The 22,778-nt window shown below is 37.1% G+C and overlaps 1 protein-coding gene across 7 annotated transcripts in view; it reads right to left on the bottom strand.

Moving 5' to 3' along the window:
- CNTNAP4 (contactin associated protein-like 4) overlaps nucleotides 1-22,778 on the bottom strand; it is a 212,448-nt gene that overhangs the window by 61,791 nt on the left and 127,879 nt on the right. For all 7 annotated transcript variants that reach the window (XM_014942078.1, XM_014942081.1, XM_014942083.1 and 4 more), the window contains exons 4-8: nucleotides 16,210-16,357; nucleotides 5,853-6,056; nucleotides 5,495-5,679; nucleotides 3,396-3,539; nucleotides 657-918 (exon numbers count right to left, since the gene is read on the bottom strand). In XM_014942078.1, coding sequence (XP_014797564.1) covers nucleotides 657-918; nucleotides 3,396-3,539; nucleotides 5,495-5,679; nucleotides 5,853-6,056; nucleotides 16,210-16,357 — 943 coding nt within the window. The remainder of the gene's footprint in view (nucleotides 1-656; nucleotides 919-3,395; nucleotides 3,540-5,494; nucleotides 5,680-5,852; nucleotides 6,057-16,209; nucleotides 16,358-22,778) is intronic.

Genomic DNA, 22,778 nt, shown 5'->3' with positions numbered 1-22,778 from the left:
CTTTCTACCAAATTACCCTTTGCTTCTGTGTCATATTCCTCCAGTTAGTGATCTCTCATAATCTTTTTTTGTCCGTTCAGAAACCCCTCCAATCGCAGCCTCATTTCCTCTTCCTTGTATATTCTTCAGAATCTCGCTTATCCACCTAATCTCTCTAGTCCTGTTTTTTTCTGTCTGAGAACTCATTTTGAAATGACCGTTTAATCCTTCTACAAGAAGCGGGTAAAATTCAATTTGTTTCCACAAAAGAGGCAGCTGTGATGCATGGAGTGTCAGAGTATAGTCTGCTACTGACTATATATATTTTTTTATTATTATTATTTTGTTTTTAAATTCAGATTCAAACTTGCCCCAGCTGTCTGGAACACAACCTGGTGTTGGGCATCCACTGTCCAAACTTAATGGGCAGCTCTATAACTGAGACCTCTAGAAAACAAAAAAACATAATATTTATAATAATGTATAATTTTATAGAAAAATTATTTACTTCATGCCTTGTGAAGGCACTGAGAAACAGTGAAAAATGTCTTAATGTCTTAGGTTGACAGAGTAAGAAATTAACTTGTTTACACTTCACAACTGAAAAAGTTGCTTATATTTCTCAAATTTCACACATTATACACATGAGCTTTACATACTGTATATATTTTTGTTACCTGCAGTGATGTCACTCAGTACTTTTCCTGGTCTATGAAGACTGATTTTAACTTTCCCATCACTCAGATACAAGAAGAAACCATCAGAAGCCTGATGTAGTTTACTAGATAATAGAAGTCCCTCCTTGTTCCAGGTGCGAAACTGGAAACTGATGAATACTTCTTCTCGTCCTGATGTGCCTGGCAATGCCAGGTAACTACTGGAGCTCAAAAATGTAACAGGAACCACACGTGGCTCTAAACATGAGAAGGACATATTGCCCTAGAAATAAATGAAAGAGACATGGCATTAGAAACATTCAGGGAAAAACAGTCATGAAAACTTTTGTATGGAAACTACAGTTTCAACACATTGTTCGTAGAACCCAGTATTTGTAATGCTGTGTTAGTCTACAAATCAAGTATAAATACTAACATCATCAGTTTGAGAGATGTTTACCTAATTGTTTGACCAGAACAGACATATCTGCCTGACCAGAGTGGCAAGTGAATGAGGTAAGATCCTAAACTACATGGGTGATTTAATGGTACTTCAAGAGTTAGACAGACCTGCTTTGTTTCTGTTATGGCTCACACTTGACATTAAGGACTTCACAAATTTCTGGATGTCAAATAAAATGCCACTGAACGCAAACTTTGCATTCACGGGTCAAAGCACTTGTACACAGGAAAAAATGTTGAGCTTGGATACTGATTGTTTAAGGAAGTGATAAATTTGAGAAAAGAAACCATTTTGCTGGACCAAAGAGCAATCTTTCCAAAACAGTGCAACCAGAGAGGTGCACTGACCTCAATATTTCTATTTCTGACAAATAGAGAAAATTCCACATACAAACTCTTGCTGCTTCCAAGTGTGAAACACATATTTCATTAATCAGAAAGAAATGTGTTTTCAAACAGGCCTATAAGGACCAGATAATGAGTTGTGTTTAGGCACCTAGCGTTTATTTTGTGCCTGGTTGTTTCTAGAATCAGTGGTTCTTAGGTGTCTAAATAAACTTCTCGATAAGTTTGTTGACAAACTCTGAGCTCTGCCTATATCTGTGGCTGTACTGAGTGATGTAGATAAGAAGACTGGAATGGTGATAATGCATTTGGTGTCAGTATTAGTTAATACTTTATGAATCTTGACACTGATATACTGTGCACTTGCTGGCACCATTTGAACTACAAGTAATTTGTTCTGTACAGTTGATTACTAAAAAATCGATGTCTTTACAATTTAAAATACATTTAACTTCTGTTCAAAATGAAGAGATTTTAAACTTTTGAACATACATAAGGTGTTGACCCTATAGGAAAAACATGAAAAAATAAATTTAAGAAAAATACTAGCCTCTAGCATGGCAAGATATCAAACTTCATATGTTTTTGTTTTCTTCATGGAAAATGTATAAATAAAGAAAACCTTTGTCTTAGAAACTCAGCTGCGGACAAATGAATAGTCAACTGATCCATAGTGAAAAAGGCAGTCATCAGATTAATAAACCTTGTTAACTGCTAAAAGCTTACCATCTGCAGATTGCTCCTCCATGTTATCTGGACAGGTGCCTGATACTGACTCAGACCAGCAAAGTAGCTCTTTAACAAGGATTCTATGGTAACATAGATGTTTCTGGTTCATTTACATTATAAAACATCTTCTAACTAGTTTTGAAAGTAGCACAACAGTTTAAATCATTTGAGATTAAAATGATGCAATTTCCTATGACAATAATTTCATAGTTTCCCTTTCACTAGTCCACACAGAGACTCCTATAACTGCCCTCTTCCCAACATCTATCATCATCACAGACAGGATATTGTATGATGGTATCAGTTTAGTTAATTCTGGAATATTTCTAATGAGCTTCACATGAGAAGAGATGCCTGTCATCCATTTTTTCTCGAAGAGAGAACCAAATTTGATTGTTTATATTTTAAACTGAAATACTAATTAAAAGATTTGGAGCTTGAAAACACTTCATATTTCGTTAATTATTTTGAACTGATTGCTTCCATCATATCTCTGTATTTTCTGTTGCTAAATAAGTAAATACTGCAAATCGTGATGGCTCTTATAGAATTGGAAAGAAAACAAAGGGCTTAGTAAAATTTATAGGAAACCTTCTGTAACACAGAAGAAAGTTATTTTGTTATTCGAACTGTTTCTCTAAATGGTAGGGGTTTAGTTGATATAGTTTGGCCATATCACAATAAATGCTTTAAACCCACCAACCTAAACAACAACTCTTCAGACACAGGGCAGTATAAATTGACAAACAGAACTTATCTATCAAAATTATATTACTCTGGAGAAAACAGAATGGCTTAGTGTCCTCAGCAACATGAGGCTTTTAAGATGTACTGCTAATGTCCTTACCAGTCTGGTACGGAAGTCAAAACCAGAGCTTTGATGACTTCAGATACATCTGATTTTACTCACTAGCTTTTGTAGCTGCACAGCAGTGAGATACCACATAACAGTGAGGTATATCACGTATATCTAAATAACATCTAGAGGGCTGAAGAATAAAACGCATCCTGCATTGTATACTAGATGAGTTTGTACAGCAGCAGCTGTAGAACAAGAGCCCAACATAAAATAGCAGCCCGATTAGGGGATTCCCTGATTTTTCTTTCATTAAAAAACATTGATTTTACTAGAACTGTATGTTAATATTTACATATGAAAGTGGCTGTGGTCATCTACTTTTCTCTATTTACATATTTATTCTTTCTTAACTATAAATCTCTTACCACAACGTAGATCTGAGACTTATGCCTCCTGGCCAGGTCAATAATATTCACTCCATTATAATAAATATTTTCAAAACACCCATGAAAGTTCCTGTGTGACAATGTCCCTGATTTTCCAGGCACTGGGATCCCTCCAAAGCTGAGCTTAGAAAGAGAAGATAAATCAATTATACTATTAAGTAATTTTCTAAGGAAAGAAGTTGCCAATAGTGTAAGAGCAGAAGTCAAAGACTGGTCAATAATGAACCTACTACTTCTGGGCTATTTTCTTGTATGATATCTATGTATTAACAGAACAGGCTAACAAAAAGTAGGCTATATCAAGTTATATGCATGTGTTAAAATATTTGTTCTGAAATGTTGACTGGTTTGTTTTTTTCCTTCTGAGGTTGCCTCGTAACAGCTGCTCAGAATAGAGTCTTACCAGTTTTCAGGGCCCTTTACAGCTGCAAAACCAAGGGGACGAAGGACAAGGCCCAGTACACACATACCATGCTGGATAGTGAGAAAAGGAAGAGAATATTTGAATAAATTCTATAGGAAATTTGAGCCTGACCTCTCCACTGTGTGCAAATCATAACTACAGTAATAGAGGACAAAAGTGCATAAAATTAAATTATTCTAGAGAATATCTGTAACAAAGGAAATGAGATACATTTTCCTTCTCAAAATTCTTAGGCTGCGTAGTTTCTTAATGTGATATTGTAGGTTTACTTGGGTGCAGAAAGAGATTGGAAGATTTAATAAAAATAAAAATCCATTGGGAGTTATTAAATTCAAGAATATCAGTCTGTCATAATAAGTCCCCGAGGCAAAAACAGTTTGAAACTAGTAGTTTATTGTAGAAGAACATTGCCACAAGTGTGACCCGAGTTATGGTCTATGTTTCCACTTTTGAACTTACTTGTTTCAAAGCTCTTCTAGTTGACATTGTAGGAAGGTCAGTTTGAGATACTTATCTTTTTTTTTCATTTTGAAATTTCACTTAATATTTAAAATCATTTTATGAAAAGAAATGTTAAGTTATTAAATTGAGAAATTTTTATAATCAGAATTGTGCCTTATACTTTTGTGGAAGTTTTCAGGCTTTTTTTCAAGCTTTTGCTTTCCTTCCCACCTCATGTTGGTAACACATACTTCAAATTTCAGTGTGTGGATAAGGGGAAAAATTAATTTGCAATACTGACTGATTTAACAAAATAGTTCTATATACCAGTCAGTTTAAGTTAACATTTTTTCCTCTTTTTTCTTTTTTCCTTTCTTTTTTTCTTTTTCTTTTTTTTTTTTTTTTTTTTAATTTGCTATGATCCTCCAAGCCTTGGCATTGTGGCTTATATTCAGAAATCTTAAGCAGAATCATAACTGTAATCATAACTTGTGAGTTATATTTTTGTCTGATAATTCAGACACAGAAGAACATGAATTCTTACCTTAAACTACTTAAAAACTCAAATCAGTAGGATAAAGTAATTTAGATCTGCTGGTTCCAGACACTCTGCTCTACCACTCATTGTCTCATCCAACAAACAGGACAGAGGCAAACATAAAGCAGCCAGTCACCACATTATAACTGTGAAATAGGGCTATTTTTAACCATAGGTGGGAAACTTACACAGCAAATTACATTCACTCATTTTCATGTATCAACCATTTGTGTAAGCAAGATTTTTTCATATTACATTTCGTAGTACATCTCCTTTCCATAGTACAAGGAATTTAAGCCTCAATCTAAACATTTCTAAAATTGTTTTCTGTTGATTTCTTGTAATTTTTATCAAACCATAAAATAACTTTGGGCTGGGGTTCGTTCCTTATGTTTACATACTGTTTACTACATTTGCAGCTCTACTGAAACAAAAATACTGAAATAATGAATTCTGAGATCCAAAAGATGGTCTTCTGAAACCTTTGAGCTGCAAGTCTAATTGAGCATTAGGGATCTAAGAACATCTTTTTCTTTGCTTCATTCCTTTAGGAGACAGAAAATCCCTAAAATCTGAAGCACTACAAACATCCTTAAGTTCTGTCTCCTTTGTTTGTTTCACTGCATTTACATAGCAAAGTCAATAAATGTAATAAAGGAAAGGTAATTTTCACACCTCATAATCAAGGTCCAAATAACTGAATTCTCCTTTTGCATGAAAATGATGAGTGTGTTTATCCACTGTAAAGTTTACTTGATTGTTAAAATGTTCAATGAGAACAGAATGCCAGTGTTGATCATCCAAAAGGCTGCCCAAAGTAATATTAATTTGGGCATTAGAAGGATGAGTTTTAGTATCACCTTGAAAGAAGAAAAATAAAAACTATTAATTCCATATAAAAATATAAGTATTCAAATATACACTGCCAGTTTATCATACTCTACACATTAAAATTCATGTCACAAATTAAAATAAGTTTTAGACAAATAATACCTAATAACTGTTTTAGATGTTATGAGACTTTAGCTGTTACCTAAATTAATGAGTAGGGACAGCTTTCCTTTAATTAATTTCAGGGTTATGTGGTCTCCATTTTGTCCTTTTCTGTGGAGGAGAATTCCATCACTTTGCATTGTCTTAAACTTCAGAGAAATCACATCTTTCAGAGCACTCATGAGTTTTTGATTAAATGTGTAAATTAGGCAACTTTTCCCATCAAAGCCAACCACCTCGGACCCTAGAAGTAAAGAAATTAAAGATAATGTATACTGCTGTGTCTAAAAGAAACAGTTGTGTGTTATTTCAATACGATATGAAGTCCTACCACTAACACCCCTAGATTCACTTGTGCCCCGTAAAGTGCAACTCATTTTTGCTTTTCCTGTTCTTCACCAACTGTTAAGACTGTCCTGTTTTAATGAGGATGCTATCATTAGATAATAAAGCAAGGTGAGCAGAGATCTGGCTTTTGTTCCAATCTGGTACTACTCTCACATGCTGAAAGGTCTTCCTTGCCTTGGAGCCATGAAGTACTTTGATAATTTCTGTTCAAACTTATTCTTACTTATTCGGACATGTGTCATGGTTGAGTAGAGGGAAAGGGTAACTTTCCTTGACCTGCTGGCAACACTCCTCCTAAAACAGCCCAGGATGCTCTTGGTCTTCTGTGTTGCACAGGTATGTTGCCAACTCATGGTCAGCCTGGTTTCTACCAGAATTCTCATGTCTTTTTCTTCAAAGCCACCAGCAGCCCCCCAGTGTGTGCTGGTAAATTCTTGCTGGGATTATTCCTTCACAGGTACAAGACTTTGCACTTCCCTTTTTTGAACACCATGAGATTCCTGTCAGCACATCTCCTCAGCCTGTTCTGGGCCCCATTAAATGACATTAAAACCCTCTGGTGTGTCAGTCAGTCCTCCAGCTTTTTATGTGCTGCAAACCTGCTGAATGTACACTTTGCCTCATCACCCAGGTCATTAATGAAGATGTTAAACAGCATCGAAATCAATTTCGACTCACACCACAAATGAATGGACTCATCTTTCTGCCTCTGATCCCAACTCCTTCAGCCAGGCAGTTAAGTCTGTTTTCAGTCCTCTTCATTGTCCACCTAAATAGCCCCTGCTTATCAGCTGTCTATGAGGACAATATGGGAGACAGCATCAAAATTCCTGCTAAACTGAAGATAACTAACACCAAACTCTCCCTTTCACTCACCAAGCTAGTTATATCAGTCTAGAAGGCTATTAGTTTGATCAGGCATGCTTTCTCCTTTTTGAATCCATGCTGAATTTTTATAATAATCTCCTCAATTTCACATGTTTGGAAGCGATTTCTAGGATTATTGGTTCCTTCACCTTCCCAGGAATTGAAATGGGATTGACCAGTTTATATTTCCTCAGGTACTCTTCCTTGCATTTGTTGAAGAAGGCATTTGCTTTCTTCCTGCCTTTAGGAACCTCTCCCAGTTCTCTGCCCCGTTCAGAGATAAACAAGTGTGGCTTCAGAATGATCGTAGCCAGCCCCCTCAGCGCTATGGCTACGTCCCAATAGGTCTGTGGACTTACATATGTTCAACTTGTTCAAATGTTACATAGCATCATCCTCCTTCCACTGAGGGTGTCCCTTGCTCTCATCTTTCCTGTCAGCCTCAGAGACCTGACATTCCTGAAGGCAAGTCTTACTAGCAAAAATCAAGGTGAAAGCAGCATTGAGTACCTTGGTCTTATCTATGTCTTTTGCCCCCAGTTACCCTGTCCCACTCAGCAGTGAGCCTGGATTTTTCCTAGTCTTCCTTTTTCTGCATATATACTTGTGGAAGCTCTTCTTGTTGTCTTCCGTGACCTTTATAAGTTCCAAATTCAGGTAGCTTGGTTTTCCTGACCACATCCCTGCGTGCTCAGATAACGTTTCTGAATTCCTCCTGGGTAGTCTGACCTTGTTTCCACGTCTTGTACACTTCCTTTTTATTCCTGGGCTCAGTTAGGAACTCCTGACTCATCCATGCAGACCTCTTGCTACTTTTACTTAATTTTGTGCTCATCAGGATAGACTTTTCTTGAGCTTGGAGGAAATGATCCTTGAAAATCAACCAGTTCCCTGGATCCCTCTTGCCTTCAGGACCACCTCCCTGACCATGAAAAAGCCTTCTCTCCTGAAAGCCAGGGCTGTGATCCTGTTATTCTCTTCTCTTCTCTTCTCTTCTCTTCTCTTCTCTTCTCTTCTCTTCTCTTCTCTTCTCTTCTCTTCTCTTCTCTTCTCTTCTCTTCTCTTCTCTTCTCTTCTCTTCTCTTCTCTTCTCTTCTCTTCTCTTCTCTTCTCTTCTCTTCTCTTCTCTTCTCTTCTCTTCTCTTCTCTTCTCTTCTCTTCTCTTCTCTTCTCTTCTCTTCTCTTCTCTTCTCTTCTCTTCTCTTCTCTTCTCTTCTCTTCTCTTCTCTTCTCTTCTCTTCTCTTCTCTTCTCTTCTCTTCTCTTCTCTTCTCTTCTCTCAGGATCTTGAACGCCACAGTCTTATGGTTGTTGCAACCTAGGCTGCCCCAGATTTCACATCCACCATCAGTTTTTATCTTGTTTGTAAGTATAAGGGGCAGTTAAGTGGGTCATCTTGTCAGCTTCTTGATCACCTTTGTTGGGAAGTTAATCATCAAAGAATTCTAGAAACTGGTTTGCTTATGCCCTGCTACATTGTCCCAGCAGCAGATATCAGGGTGATTAAAGTCTGCAATAAGTCCAAAGGTCTATGAACCTAAGTCTTCTTCCAGTTGCCTGAAGAGGGTCTCATCTATTTTGCCCAGATCAGGCAGTCTGTAGCAGACATCCAGCACAATGTCACTACCTTTGGTATGTCCACTAATCCGAATCTATAATCTGTGATCTGTGTCATCATCTGTCCCCAGGCAGAGCTCCATGCAGCCCTGCTGCTTGCTCACATGAATGTTAACAGCCTTCCCTCATTGTCCTCTCTAGTTCTCTCTAAACAGCCTGTATTCATTTGTGGCATCACTCAGGTAATGTGAGCTGTTCCATCATGTCTTTAAGGTCATGATAAGATCATAGTACTTCAAACACATGAATATCTCAATTTCTTTTGAGTGTTCCCCATGTTGTGTGCTTCCCATGTTGTGTCCCACAAAGGCACTGCAAAAAGGCATCGACCTGTTGATTTCTCAGAAAAAGTGTGAGAACTTTCGCCATTTTGTTGCCCTCAGAGCAGCACTTCCCCATTTTTCTATTTTCACAACCTGTAGGAAAAGATGCTTTTGCCCTACATGGTCAGGTGGATTCTGTGTCTTCCTAGCAACTCTTGATCATGAAAGAGTGTCCTAAGGTGGTTAAATCTGAATAATTGCTGCTGTGCAACATGTTGTTGATCCAAAGGATCCACCCCATCCTCCTCAAGCACTTTTGTCAGCAGGAACAAGGAAAACACCACTGGAGACCCTATGCCCTTGCCCCTTGCCTCTAGAGCCATGTAATCATTCTTAATACACATCATGTCTCCACTGACAGTATTGTTGGTGCCCATATGGAAAAGCAGCAGAAGGGGAGACACTAAAGGCTGGACAAGCCTCAACAGTCTCTCCACACCTCAACAATCTATCCACAATGTCCAAAATCCAAGTCCCTAGCAAGTAGCAAACCTCCCTAGAAAGCAGGTGACAGAGGGAAATAGGGGGACCTCTAACACCAGCAATGGGCAGAGTTGGGGACACACCTTAAGGGACAAGTTTATACAATAGAATTATACATAGGATAGTTCAGGCTGGAAGGGACATTTTAGAGACCATCTAGTTCCATTGTCCCTGCCATGGTCAGGGAGATCTTTCGCTAGATCAGATTGCTTAAAGCCCCATAAAACCTGATCTCAAAACACATCCAGTGAAGGGGCATCCACAGGCTCTCTGGGGATCTATTTCTCCATCTTTATTAGAAGCTCTTTTTAAGTATTGAAATGCCACAACAAGGTCTCCCTAAAGCCTTTTCTTTTCCAAGCTGAACAACCTGAACTGTCTCTGCCTTTCTTCACATAGGAGAGTCCTCTGATTATTTTCATGGCTCTCCTCTGGACCCATTTGACCAAGTCCATGTTTTAATTCTGTTTTCCTTTCTGGAAAAAGGGAAGGGAAGGGAAGGGGATGGGGATGGGACAGGATGAGGATAGGACAGGATGAGGATGAGGATGGGGAGGAGGATGGAGATGAGGAAGGGAAGGGAAGGGAAGGGAAGGGAAGGGAAGGGAAACCAACTGATTTTATCCCAATAATATACAGTATTATCTGTCAAAATCAGTACAGATTGAACAACACACACAGAAAGGAACTGCTAACACTATAAAAAGCTCACAGAATATGCACAGTTCATAAGTAAAGAAGAAAATTGTAATTATCCTTGAAAGATATATTTGTGAGATAAATGAAGATGTAAAGGATACCATATAAAATATGAAGTAATTTTTCAACTGGCTGGTCGACTTCTTGCAAGTTAACAGAAACCCGTTACCTATTTACTACAATTTCAAATTCCATTAAAAATATTTCTCCAGATTTTTGACATGGAAATGATCTAAATTCAAATTAACTTGAGTACTTAATGTCACTCATTTATATTGCATTTTAAAAAACTCTTATCAAGGGAATGCAGCTATGTTTTTTAACATAGTTTGTTGATTATTTTCACATATTCATAAAGTACTTCTTACTTATGAAGAATTAACTTACCAAATGTAGAATGAATAAATATGACATTCTACTTAAAAATGAATCCTAGGTTAACAATTTTACTTAATTATGTCATTGAATGAATGTGGACAGTAAAAACATTAATCAATGTTAAATTTAAATAATGAATTTGAATTTAATAGCTTCACTAAAATTTTCAATAATAGAGCTTGTACATTGTCATATATCTATCAAACAAGCTAACTAGATATATCCTTAGTATGTACTGATAACTGTAGGGTTTTTTGATTGAGAACATCAATCAAACATTAGTTGTTGAGACAAGAATATAAACATTTAACACTGTTTTCCAAAGTCCCTTTCACTATTCTGCAGCACTAGCTTATAAGAATCAAAATCTACTCTCTACAAATTTGGAAAATAAATAAATCAAACCTTCCCTCCACCACCATGCATGAATGAAGATTGTGAAAGGGTTGCAGACGTTAATCAAAATTCTTATAACATTCCTCACACATGTTTTGTCTTCACCATCTATGCATTACCCCTAGAAGTAAATTGAAATAGTTGTAAGAGATGAAGCTTGGGCATCCTGCAGGGTTACCAGGATAGAAAGAATGAGTCCAAATAACCACAGTGCCATAATACTGTACTCGTTCATATTTATCCATTACTGTCAGCTTCTAAAAATCCACAGACTTCAGTATCCATGGGTTTTCTCTACTCTACTATTATAAATGAGAAAAACAAAAAAAGGTTGATTTGCTTTGTGAACACTATTTTGTTTTCACAAATTACAATGGATGTTTCTCAAAATAATGTAATCGATATCCTTAGTATAATGTGAAAATACATTTGGAAGTGATGAAATGTCTCTGAAAAACTGGAAATTCTGGAAACATCCTCACATACCATAGGATCAAGAGTTTTAGTGATCCTGAGCAAAAGTTTTAGTTGCAATATCTTTGAAAAACAATTAGATTTTTCTTGATCTTTAAATTAATTAATATTAATGCTCTATAAGGAAAAAAAAATAATGCAAACGGGTTAGCATTTTTTTATTGGTTTTTAATATGCTTAGTCCTGACCGATTGTATTAAAATGAGAAATATATTCTCTGGCCTTTTCTAATTCTGGGGAAAGCAGTGTGAAAAAGTTCACAGTGTTCAGAAAAGTTAGCTAAATGAAATCTTATGCAGTGCTTTAAGCAAAGCGGTGAGTTGGGGGGGAGGGAGGGATTGCATAGTACAATTGTTCATAATCAACCACATTTAAAATCAGGTTTTTTACAATCACATACACATCAAGCCCTAGAAAGTGCATTATTGCAGTTATGAAGAGCCTGGGAAGTCCTTTCATTGATTTATGTAACTGTGCCGTCAACTTTATCATTCCAGCCAGGGATAGAACGCTCAAAAAGAGTGTTAATGTTAGAGGACTCTGGGAGGGGGTTTGCATATTACAGTTTCTGCAGGACTTGTTCGGTGCTGCATCTAACAATATTTTTATGTACAGCATGCGTTTAGTTCCCAGTTACCTTTCTCCTACAAATTATGCAATTGTCATTTTCACATTTAAACCCATTTTTCTGTCTGTCATATGAAAAAGTGTTTTTTATTTTTGTTTCTATTTTTAGACTACTGATTTTCAGAGGACATGAGGGGTGAAAAAGAGCACATTGTAATGGAGAAATGAGTAAGCCAAAGAGACTTGTAATTTCTCTTTTTTAGTGCCAGGGAATATCTTAAACTGAACTCCATTTCATGTGACTTAATTGTCACAATCTGACTTTTCAGGAACAAGACACAGGAAATGCCTGTAGAGATTCATCTTGCACACAATAAATAGGGAGAACTCAGACACAGGCTGTGAGAGGTCTTGGAGCGGGATTTTTGGCAGCAGAGTGTTTGTTGTGTAGTCAAAGTACAAGCAGACTTCGTCAATCCACATGACGCCAAGTAGTTCACCTTGAGATAGAAAACATCTTTTTTCTTTCTTTCTTACATGAAAAAAACTGTAGAATAGGAGTAAGAAAACTGAGGAACATGACAGAGGTAGCAGAGTGAAGAAGGAGAGGAACTAAACACAAAGAATACAGGGGAACTCTTTCAATGTTTCATATAAGTCCATAACTGACTAGCTCTACTTAGGCTTTCTGTTTCCTAAGTGTAAAGAGGCAAAAATGGAAGGACTTGTTTTGGATACATGCTTTGCAAACCTATAAAATATAACAGGCCTTGGTCTAAAAATTTTATAGTTAATAAAGGAGTTCTGTGTGAATAAAAAAAAATAGAAACACAACTCATAATAACCTGTCCTACGGACATCTATCATGGACCTTACCAAACCCTTTTGAGATTATAATCAAAAGGGAAACATTAGTGCTGAGGATGCTAGGCTAAGTTACTCAGTGCAGGTATTTGGCTGGAAGACAAGAGAGCAGTAACTTGAAAGCAGATGCCAGCAGTTGTCCTGTATTACTTCATTAAGATAAAAATGGCTTCTTTTAGATGTAACAAACATGCATTTTGAGTTATCACTTTCTGGAATGGTAAGATCAACTGTATTTATTCTTGGAGTTTTAGTTGTATGATTTGCAACAGATAAGATTGAAGGAAGAAATTACTGCATTTGCACCTGAATAGAGAACATAGTCCACATACGCAGTGGCATATGGAAAGAGAGTTGCTACCTCTTACAATATAAGACCCAGTGAGATCTCTCTGAAGGGAAGAATGAAAAATGGGAAATCTGGAAAGTATGAATCAATGTTAAAGAAAGTATCAATGGCCATTGCGCTTTTCTTTATTTTCTGGCCCTGCCTGGAAAAGTACCTAGCAATTCAGAAACAGCCAGACATTAATTACCATAACAACAGCTACATGTCCTGTATATGTCTAATAAATGGAGGAAAAGACTGGAGAGAAAGCATGAATCTTCCAAATTATTAAATATATCTTAGAACTATAAGACTATAAACACCTGGTTTGTCTTCAATAGCAATGACTGAATTGAACTACTAAAAGCAAATGGCAATTCTAGATGTTAAAAATAATAAAGAGATGATGAACAGTCTGCAATTCATTTGGAATGAAAGCATTTATACATAGAAAAAGTAAGAATTTCAAGAACTCTCATAATTGTTAATTCAGAGAAAATCTTAACAGGCTTAAAAAAAGCTTTCCATATTTTTAACACTATCACATTCTATATGTGTTGCATGACTATGGATAATGGATTAAATAAATATTCCTTGTGACTTGTATTGTAGCTACATATTCTATATGTTTTATCATTTTTAGTAACACAGATACAGTCCTGGTTTTGTCCTTTAGACTCATAGTTTTCCATTGGCAGCATGAAATAGGAATCTCACAGAAGAGAGCCATAACATACCTTGCAAGGTGTGATACAGAAAATTACATTAGTGAATACAGATAATTAAAATCTAGATTTTAGGCATGTGAAAAAGCTCTTCAGTTTAGAAATGTTTGAGAGCAAGACTTGGAGTAAGGATTTAAACATTGTCGAATGCACAAGGTAAAGGACTGGGAAGAAACAAAGTTAATTGATTTTCAGTGAAGCTTAGAGATAGGAAAGAATGTACTGTCATCAAGTACAACAGAGATTTTAAACGGGAGACTCAGATGATCTTTCCCCTGGGAATGATAAAAGTCATCTGTTCAGCCTCCATTTTTACATTTTAGGAGTCTTGGCACTTAAAACAGTGGAGGATAAGTTGAATCTTGACCACAATTCTCAGTTGTAGCAGTATCATTAGATTGTTCTATGAATCATAAGTCTTCAGGCAGATGTCACTGAGGAATTCTGTGTGGTTTTAGCTTCTCACAGCCTTCTCCTGACATGAGCTGTCTGTTCAGCATTGGTAGATAAGGGGAAAGAAACAGACGTTATTTACATAGACTTATGCAAAGTGTTTGACACTGTCTCACATGACATCCTGGTATCTAAATTGGAAAGGCATGTATTTGACGAACCACTCAGTGGATAAGGAACTGGCTAGATGACCACACTCAAAGGATTGTGGTCAACGGCTCAGTGTCCAAATAGAAACCAGTGACTAGCGGCATTCCCCAAGGGTCAGTACTGGGACTGGTGCTGTTTAATGTCCTTGTTGGAGACAGGGACAGTGAGATAGAGTGCACCCTCAGCAAGTTCACCAATGACATCAAGCTGTGTGGTGCAGTTGACATGCTGGAAGGAAGTGCCTCATGAAGTTCAACCAGGCCAAGTGCAAGGTCCTGCGTGTGGGTTGAGGCAATCCCAAGCACAATACAGGCTGAGCGGAGAATGGATTGAGAGCAGCCCTGAGGACAAGGGCTTGTGGGTGCTGGTGGATGAGAAGGTCAACATGAGTTGGCAATGTGCACTCACAGCCCAGAAAGTAAAATACATCCTGGGCTGCATTAAATGAAGCATGGCGAGCATTACAAGGGAGGAGATTCTCCCCCTCTACTCCGCTTTCATGAAACGCCCCCCTGAGGTACTGTTTCTAGCTCTGGAGTCCTCAACACAAGAAGGATGCGGACCTGTTGGAATGGGTCCAGTGGAGGGCTGTGAAGATGATCAGAGGGCTGGAGCACCTCTCCTATGAAGGCAGGCTGAGAGAGTTGGGGTTGTTCAGTTTGGAGAAGAGGAGGCTCCAGGCAGACCTTATAATGGCCTGCCAGTGCTGAAAGGGACCTACAGGAGAGATGGGGAGGGACTCTCTATCAGGGACTGGAGCGATAGGACGAGGGGTAACCATTTTAAATTGAAAGAGAGGAGACTTAGATGAGATATTAGGAAGAAATTCTTTCATGGGAGGGTGGTGAGGCACTGGAACAAGTTGCCCAGAGAACTTGTGGATTCCCCATTCCTGGAAGCATTCAAGACCAGGCCGGATGGGGCTTTGAGCAGCCTGTTCTAGCAGGAACATGTCAGAAGGATTGGAACTCAATGATCTTTAAGGTCCCTTCCAACCCAAATCGTTTTATGATTCTATGATTCTCTGCTATGGGGCAGTTTACCTAATTTCTGACATGACCTAATCTCTTGCAGCCAGGTTGAAATTTTCAGTGTCTTTATTTTATGGTCTTTATTCATTTTACAAAATCAAGCTTAAGGCAGAAAGCCCAGATATGTTTTTTACTGATGTTCAATTTAAAGTCCGATAGTAATGAATGCAGAAGAAATTAGCTATTTAAAGAATGATTTAAAGATTGAAGTTGAAAAAAACAACAGATAAAAGTACTTAACACAAGCAATTAAATATGTTGCTTAAAACTATTCTAAAGGTAACCCTTAAATATATAACAACTTTTACATGTTCTTCAGTTGTGCATTTGTGGGTCTACTTTTTGTTCTTTCTGACTCAGGACCAAGACCATATGTATTTAAAACTGTAAATGTTTTCCATATTACGCCCTTCCAGTAGAAAACACCGTATTAAGATGCATTTTATTAAGGCTATCAAAAAAGGAGTTTGCTGTAAATCAGTTATTGGGTTATGTTCACACCATTCATTCCAACACAGAAAGAACTGGAAAATAAGCATCACATATTCTTAGATGATGCAGAAATAGTGAAGTCTGCCCATAAACTTATTGAATCAGTTTTATTCAAGATTAAATTTAAGCTTAGAAATCTACTTGTAGGTGTAATTTAGGTAGAAAAAACCAACGATGAATAGCTGATTCAGCAAAACACTTACTATAAGTGCATCCATACACTTCAATGCGCATTCCAATTCTGCCGTTTGGATTCCAGTCCAAAGGCACAAAACGAAGAAATCTTGCTTTAATTGAATGCTGAAGCTTATAGTATATGACACTGTCTGAATTTGTGTTTCCAGAAAAGGCCTAGAAGAAAATGAAAAAAAGATCAATCACATCCATATTGAATACTAACATATTTGAAAGTATTGCTGATCTTTTCATTTTATACCCTTATCTGGCAGCAGTGAAGCACAGGAATAAAATATGATTGTCAGTGAATTTCATAGGAACAGTTGCTGAATCAATCTTGATTATTCTTCTGGATGAAATATTAAGTCATCTGTGCATTTAGTACTGACACCACACTCATTGAAAAATCTCACACCTTCTAAAATTTAAGCAAATGAAACATTCTAAACCCAAACATTCCTTTCATAAAATGTGTAGAACACCGTATACACCCAATACACATTTTAGTCTATTGTACCATCTAACACTTCTCCACAAGACAGCAGAGGAAACTCTTTCATTTCTGCTTACTGAAAGGTTAGATAAATTTCATTGCAAGCCTGTGTTTTATAAGCATAATATGCTGAATCCAACAAGTTCTTATACAGACAGACCATAGTGCTGAAAGAGTCAGGTTTCCAACAATCAAGAGTATTATAAAAGGATTTTAATTCAGTGTTCTGTTGAAAAATAAAAATCCAAATTTCAACTTTTTTTTTCCCCTGGTGAGAGATAAAAAATAAAGTGTTATGACAGATACTTTTTTTGCACAGTATTTAACTGATAAGATTACTTTCCCTTTTTGTTACATAAAGAAAGCACAAAGAAACATAAAGAAATTTAAAGAAGAACGTAAAAAATCTAAAAAGTAGTAACGTATTTTAGCATCCTAAAGACTAGAGAATATCTTCTGATTTTGTTGGTTACATGCTAAGGTGTGTGTGATTTTTTTTATCATGACCTGTTTTTTTTCATTGCCTGTGGGTTTTTACTCAAGCTGAAAGACTTCATTCAAATGATTTGGATCTAAATATCTAATAAATTTGACAGAAATAGCTCTTTGAAATATATCGAAGAGCAGAATTAAAAAGATTACACAGTTCTGGATATTTGGACAGTACTGCTGCTATAAGCCACAGATGTTGCCACTGCAGAAATATGTAGAAACCAACATCTTCTCTTTCCATGAGTTTTGATGCAGGGGTAAGCTTCATTGTATTCATTATTTACCCTCCTATGCATGAATTTTGCATCTTCCCTCCCCTGTAGTAGTGGAATTTTAATAAATTATAAACTCTGACCATTCAATTAAAAAAAAAAAAAAAAAAAGAGCTAGTGAATGGGTTCATTACAGCTAACCTATGAAGGTAATCATAACTAGTCATAAATAATAAAAGTTAGTGACTCCGAATGTCCACACCACTTCCAGCTTCTGGCTATCATGGGGGTGAAGGTGGAAACATGCCAAAACAAACACTGGAGAAGAGCAAGAATTTGCAGAGTGAGATCCTTTCAGACCTCTTGTCCCTTCAAAGCCTTCTTTGCAGTCTGTAACAAATATCACTTCCAATGAAAGTGACAATCAGTTTGTTGGCAGAACCAGAAGCCACGCCGTAGAATTTAAAGAATTGTGAGCAAATGCATTGTTCGATTAAGACTTAATTTTTTTTTCCAAAATAATTTTCAGAGGGAAACCACCTCATGAAAATCAGTTGTTAAGTTTTGAGTACTGAATGGATATGCTGTGATTTTTTACTGCAGAATATACTTAAGCCATGTGTTCTTAATTTAAAATTAGGTTTTTAACTTCAGTAACTGCCTAAAAGTAACTAAAACTACTCCTTAAACTATTCAGAATGGTCAATTTAGAAATCAATACATTTAGCTGTCATATTGCAAAGTTTTTATCTGGGAAGAATACATTTTAAAGTGTATCAATTTAGTAAAGTATCAAATATGTCTTTATTGCTTGATTTTAAATGCTCTAAAGGTTAAAATACATAGTTCAGGTTCTTTTCGGTGTTAAGTCATTTTCACAGGAAAGAAAGAGGAGTCAATCAGACAGCTTTTCCCCCAGGCTACAAATGCTAAAGGCATACCTTAAGTCTATGAAAGTAGCTTTTAGGCTTTTTAAAGGAGAAGCATATTCAACTTGACAGAAACACTCGTGTTTTTGCAGTAGAAAGCAATTACTGTTTCGTGGTTCAAACCAGCAATCGTCTAACTACACAACAGTTATAAAAATATAATGAGCTTTCTTGCTCCCACCCCTGCCTTCTTCAGATTGTTCAGATCGCTTCATTCTTGGGGAAGATCACTTGAAGGGAACATGCCATTATTCTAGATTATGCAGAGTTCTCACAGGCTAAAAAGACTCCATGTGACCCTCAGTTATCATGCATGTTACACATAATAAACTTTATTTGTGTAACTATTAATTGAGTTGTAAAGTTAACCCCTCCAATATATATGTCGACTGAATCTTAACTGCTGCTCTTACAGATACTGTAGAATACTGTTTTTTTATAGCATGAAGACATACCATTGTTCTCAAAGAATTCAATTTTTGAAATATGAAAACACCAAAACACTGTATTCCAGTTTAGCCTTAAAAAGTAGCAGGAGCACTCAGTAGCACAGATATCTTAGTTCTTCATGGCCTACTTTATTCCGTGAAGGAAAAGCACCCTGTTCTGTACAGAAGCCTGAAATGATGGCCAACTCACAAACTTGTTTTAATCCTCCTACCCAATTTTTAACACTGTAGTTTCTATATCTCAAATTATCCCTGCTTTGAAGAAAGAATTATTCAGTTCATTATGGCATCAGAAATCATGTGTGCTCTGGACTGAATTAGTAATGTTAAACCCTCTGTGTAGATGGGTATCACCTGTCTCACAAGCTCTGAATGATTGTGAAGGTAAGCTTACATCAAGAAATGCTAAAAAGGAAGTTCTTTGCTTCCATCTCCATCCTCTACCTAGAAAGCAAATATATTTTAAGACCAGGATATCACCAGCATCATGTCCAAAACTTCCTCAGCCAGTAAAAAGTCCCCCATAGATAAAGTTGTATATGAGATGTGCACTGTGTATACTGAGCTGTACTTTAGATCACCTTGAACAGACAATGCTTATCTTCTAATGCAACTTCTGCTGCATAATATACTATATATACACTGTAAACCATACTATAGGACTAAATAATATGCACATATATTGTGCACCCATTGTAAGAAAAAATATGATATTTATTACAAATATTATTTCATATTAAGTATAAATACTACTATGTTAAATGTATACTTAGATGCAAATTCTCATTTCATGTTTAATGACAAGAGCTGGAACTGGACCCCAGCTTGGATAATTTTTTTGGAAGAGAAAGTTTAGCAGTGAGGTACTAGCGTACCACAAGAATGGTCTGAGCTTCATCATGTCTTTTATGAATTCTAGTATCAAAACCAGCAAAAGCAGCTAAGAGCTTGCTGCTGTTGCATGATGTTGCATGATGATGGTTACGCTTTGGAAACGCATTCTAGCTAAACTGCCTGTACAAGACTTTCTGCTTATGACAAACACCAAAACTGTAATTGGTATTAGTGCCAGGGCTCATCAGGAAGGGAACAGAAATCCTGGTAGGCAATTTATTCACCTTAGAGCATCATTCAAACTACTACATAAACCAGATAAAAAAAAACCAACCAAACAAACACATGGGTAGACAACCATTGTAAATTCTTGCTTCAGTCGGTGTCCAATGCTTGTAACATCTTCTGTTATTTGCATAGGACCATACTCCATCTGGCAAGTTCCGATGCATTTGCATCATCTGCACATCATGCACATAATCTGACCAATGCTATGGCCAAAAAAAGAATATGTGACCAGCTATAGCAATAAATGATTTGCAAGCAAAACAGTGGGGGGATTTCAAAATCACTCTCATGCTGCAACCCTGACTGATTAGTGTCAGATGTATTGATGTCAGAAACGAGATATTATGTTTGCCCTTTCATTCAGTGATTCCCTCAACCTGTCATCTTCCTTAGTTACAATAGACTTTGGACTTATTTCATTTTTCATTTATTTGCTTATTAGGGTTTTTATTATATAAATATCTCTAATGTGCTTGCTTAAAAAATTTCAATACCTGGTCTAACTTTTATATAAAACTATATTTCTTTCCTCCTAGACTGAAATCACTGCAATTTCTTCTTCGGCAACAGTGATATGGAAGCAGGATAACTATTGTCTCTGTAATTTTTGTTAAAGGATGAGTATCACAAGCTTCAATATAGGTAAATTCAGAAACTACATTTTTTTGGTCTAAAACATCTCTGTAGATTCTCCATGCTAGGTCTCCTGTCAACAATCTAATTCTGTCGACTAGGTCTAGTATTGCTAAGGAACATATTAATATTGATATAATATTATACAAATAATTTTTAATATGTTATTCCACTGTAGTAAAGTGACCCAGCATTCAGATGGATGTGATGCATACTGCTGAAAGTCCCATCCTTCTTATATGAAGTTTCTCCTCTGTGAATTTTTGACAGACTTAGAATCATAGAATGGTTAGAGTTGGAAGGAACCTAAAAGATCATCAAGTTCCAACCCCCCTGCCATGGGCAGGGACACCTCCCATTAGACCAGGTTGCTCAAAGCCTCATCCAGCCTGGTCTTAAACCCTTCCAGGGATGGGGCACCCACAACTTCTCTGAGCAACCTGTTCCTCACCACCCTCACAGTAAAACTTTCACTCCATCACTTTTCCTGACAGTGATGCATGAAATGAAAGAAGAACTATGGGGTTGTTAGCATTTTCTAATAAAAGTTACTAGTTACTCTGGCCAGGTGCGAAAGAAACCCTTGGCTATTGTACTCAAGTGTAGCAAAGGCAGACACTCAGCTGGTGACTTTAATTCTGCTGTATTTGAAAACTGGCTGAACAGTTGGACTCAGAGGGTGGTGACCTGTGGCACAAACTTTATGTGGAGCCCATTAATAGCAGTGTACACCTGTGGACAATAATGGAATCAATCTTATTTATCATCTTCCTTAATGATCTGGATGATGGGACAAAGTGTGCCCTCTGCAAGTTTCCTGGTGACATCAAAACTTGGAGGAATGCCTGATACACAAGAGTGTTCCTGCTATCCTCAACAGGTCGGAGAAATGAACCAACAGAAACTTCGTCACATTCAGCACAGTGAAGCGCAAAGTCACTAGGCTAAACATGAGCCAGAAATATGCCATTATTGCAAAGAAATCTAATGTTATTCTTGCCTGAATTAGGAAAAGTATTTGCAGTGGGTGGTAGGAGTTGATCCTTCTCATTTATTCAGAACTGGCAAAGCCACATCTGGAGTACTGTGTCTAGCTGTGGCCTTCCCACTACAAGAGAGAAATAGACATACTGGAGAAAGGAAAGACTACAAGAATGACAAAAGGAATGGAGCATCACCTATAGGATGAAAGGCTGAGAGAGCTGTTCAGCATAGAGAAGAGAAGGCTCAGAGGTGATATTAGCGATGTACATAAATGGAAAGAAGCCAAAGGAAGATGGAGCCAGACTCTTTCCAGTGGTGTCCCATGACAGGACAAAAGACAGTGGGCACTAACTCAAACACAAGAAGGTCTGTGTGAACATAAGAAAAACTTTTTATTGTAAATAAATGTGTTTTTTTCCAGAGACCTGGAACAGGTTATCCTAAGAGGTTGTAGAGTTCTTGGACATCTTCGAAATCCCCCTGGACATGTTCCTGGGCAACCAGCTCTATGTGATACTATTTAATCAGGGTGTTAGACCAGATGACCTCCAGACATCCTTTCCAACCTTAGCCATTTTATGATTCTGTGATATTTGGTTTCACATTATAAAATTGAAGTTTTGTGAGGAGTTTTTTGACCCAGGTGGTGGGAGGTAAAAAATCAGAGTTCATAATTTTACACCAGACTGAAATTCCAGTGGAATCTCTGTGAGGCTCAGACCTCCAGGTTCACATCCATGCTGTGGTGACATCTCCAATGCAATACGAGGGAGTGTACCAAAAGCTTGACATACAAACTACCCCTTAGAGCTATATATTCCTTTCAATATGCTCTGAATGTTATGTAGATATTTGACCATGTGAAATATTCCCTTCCCAGTCCTCTCTTCTTTCTCAATCTTTTGCCCAAATCTTTGTTTTTCTTCTGTAAAAATGCTAGGCCCATCTTTCCTCTTCAGACTTCTTATTTCAACCCTGATCTTAAAGCTAAACGATTTGGATTTTCCTGTCTGTTTATCTTGCTGATGGTGGTGCAGTTCTGCACCACTTCTGTCATCTTTACCAATTTCTCTTCCTGGGAAGAAGTAAGCCGTGAACCACAGCTGGCTTGGAGGCCATAGCTGGTGAGCATTCACTAGATCCTCACACTGTTCTTACAGCTTTCTATCATTGTGAGCCAGAAACAGGATACTGGGATAAACTGTACCAATATTATTTCAGGTTATGTCTCTTTTTTATTTCTTCAGACTGGGTGATTGTCTTATTTGCTGGGATATTATG

Source organism: Calidris pugnax, unplaced genomic scaffold, assembly GCF_001431845.1.
Source record: "Calidris pugnax isolate Ruff unplaced genomic scaffold, ASM143184v1 scaffold115, whole genome shotgun sequence".
Classification (NCBI taxonomy): domain Eukaryota; kingdom Metazoa; phylum Chordata; class Aves; order Charadriiformes; family Scolopacidae; genus Calidris; species Calidris pugnax.
This window is presented reverse-complemented; position numbering and strand designations above follow the sequence as displayed.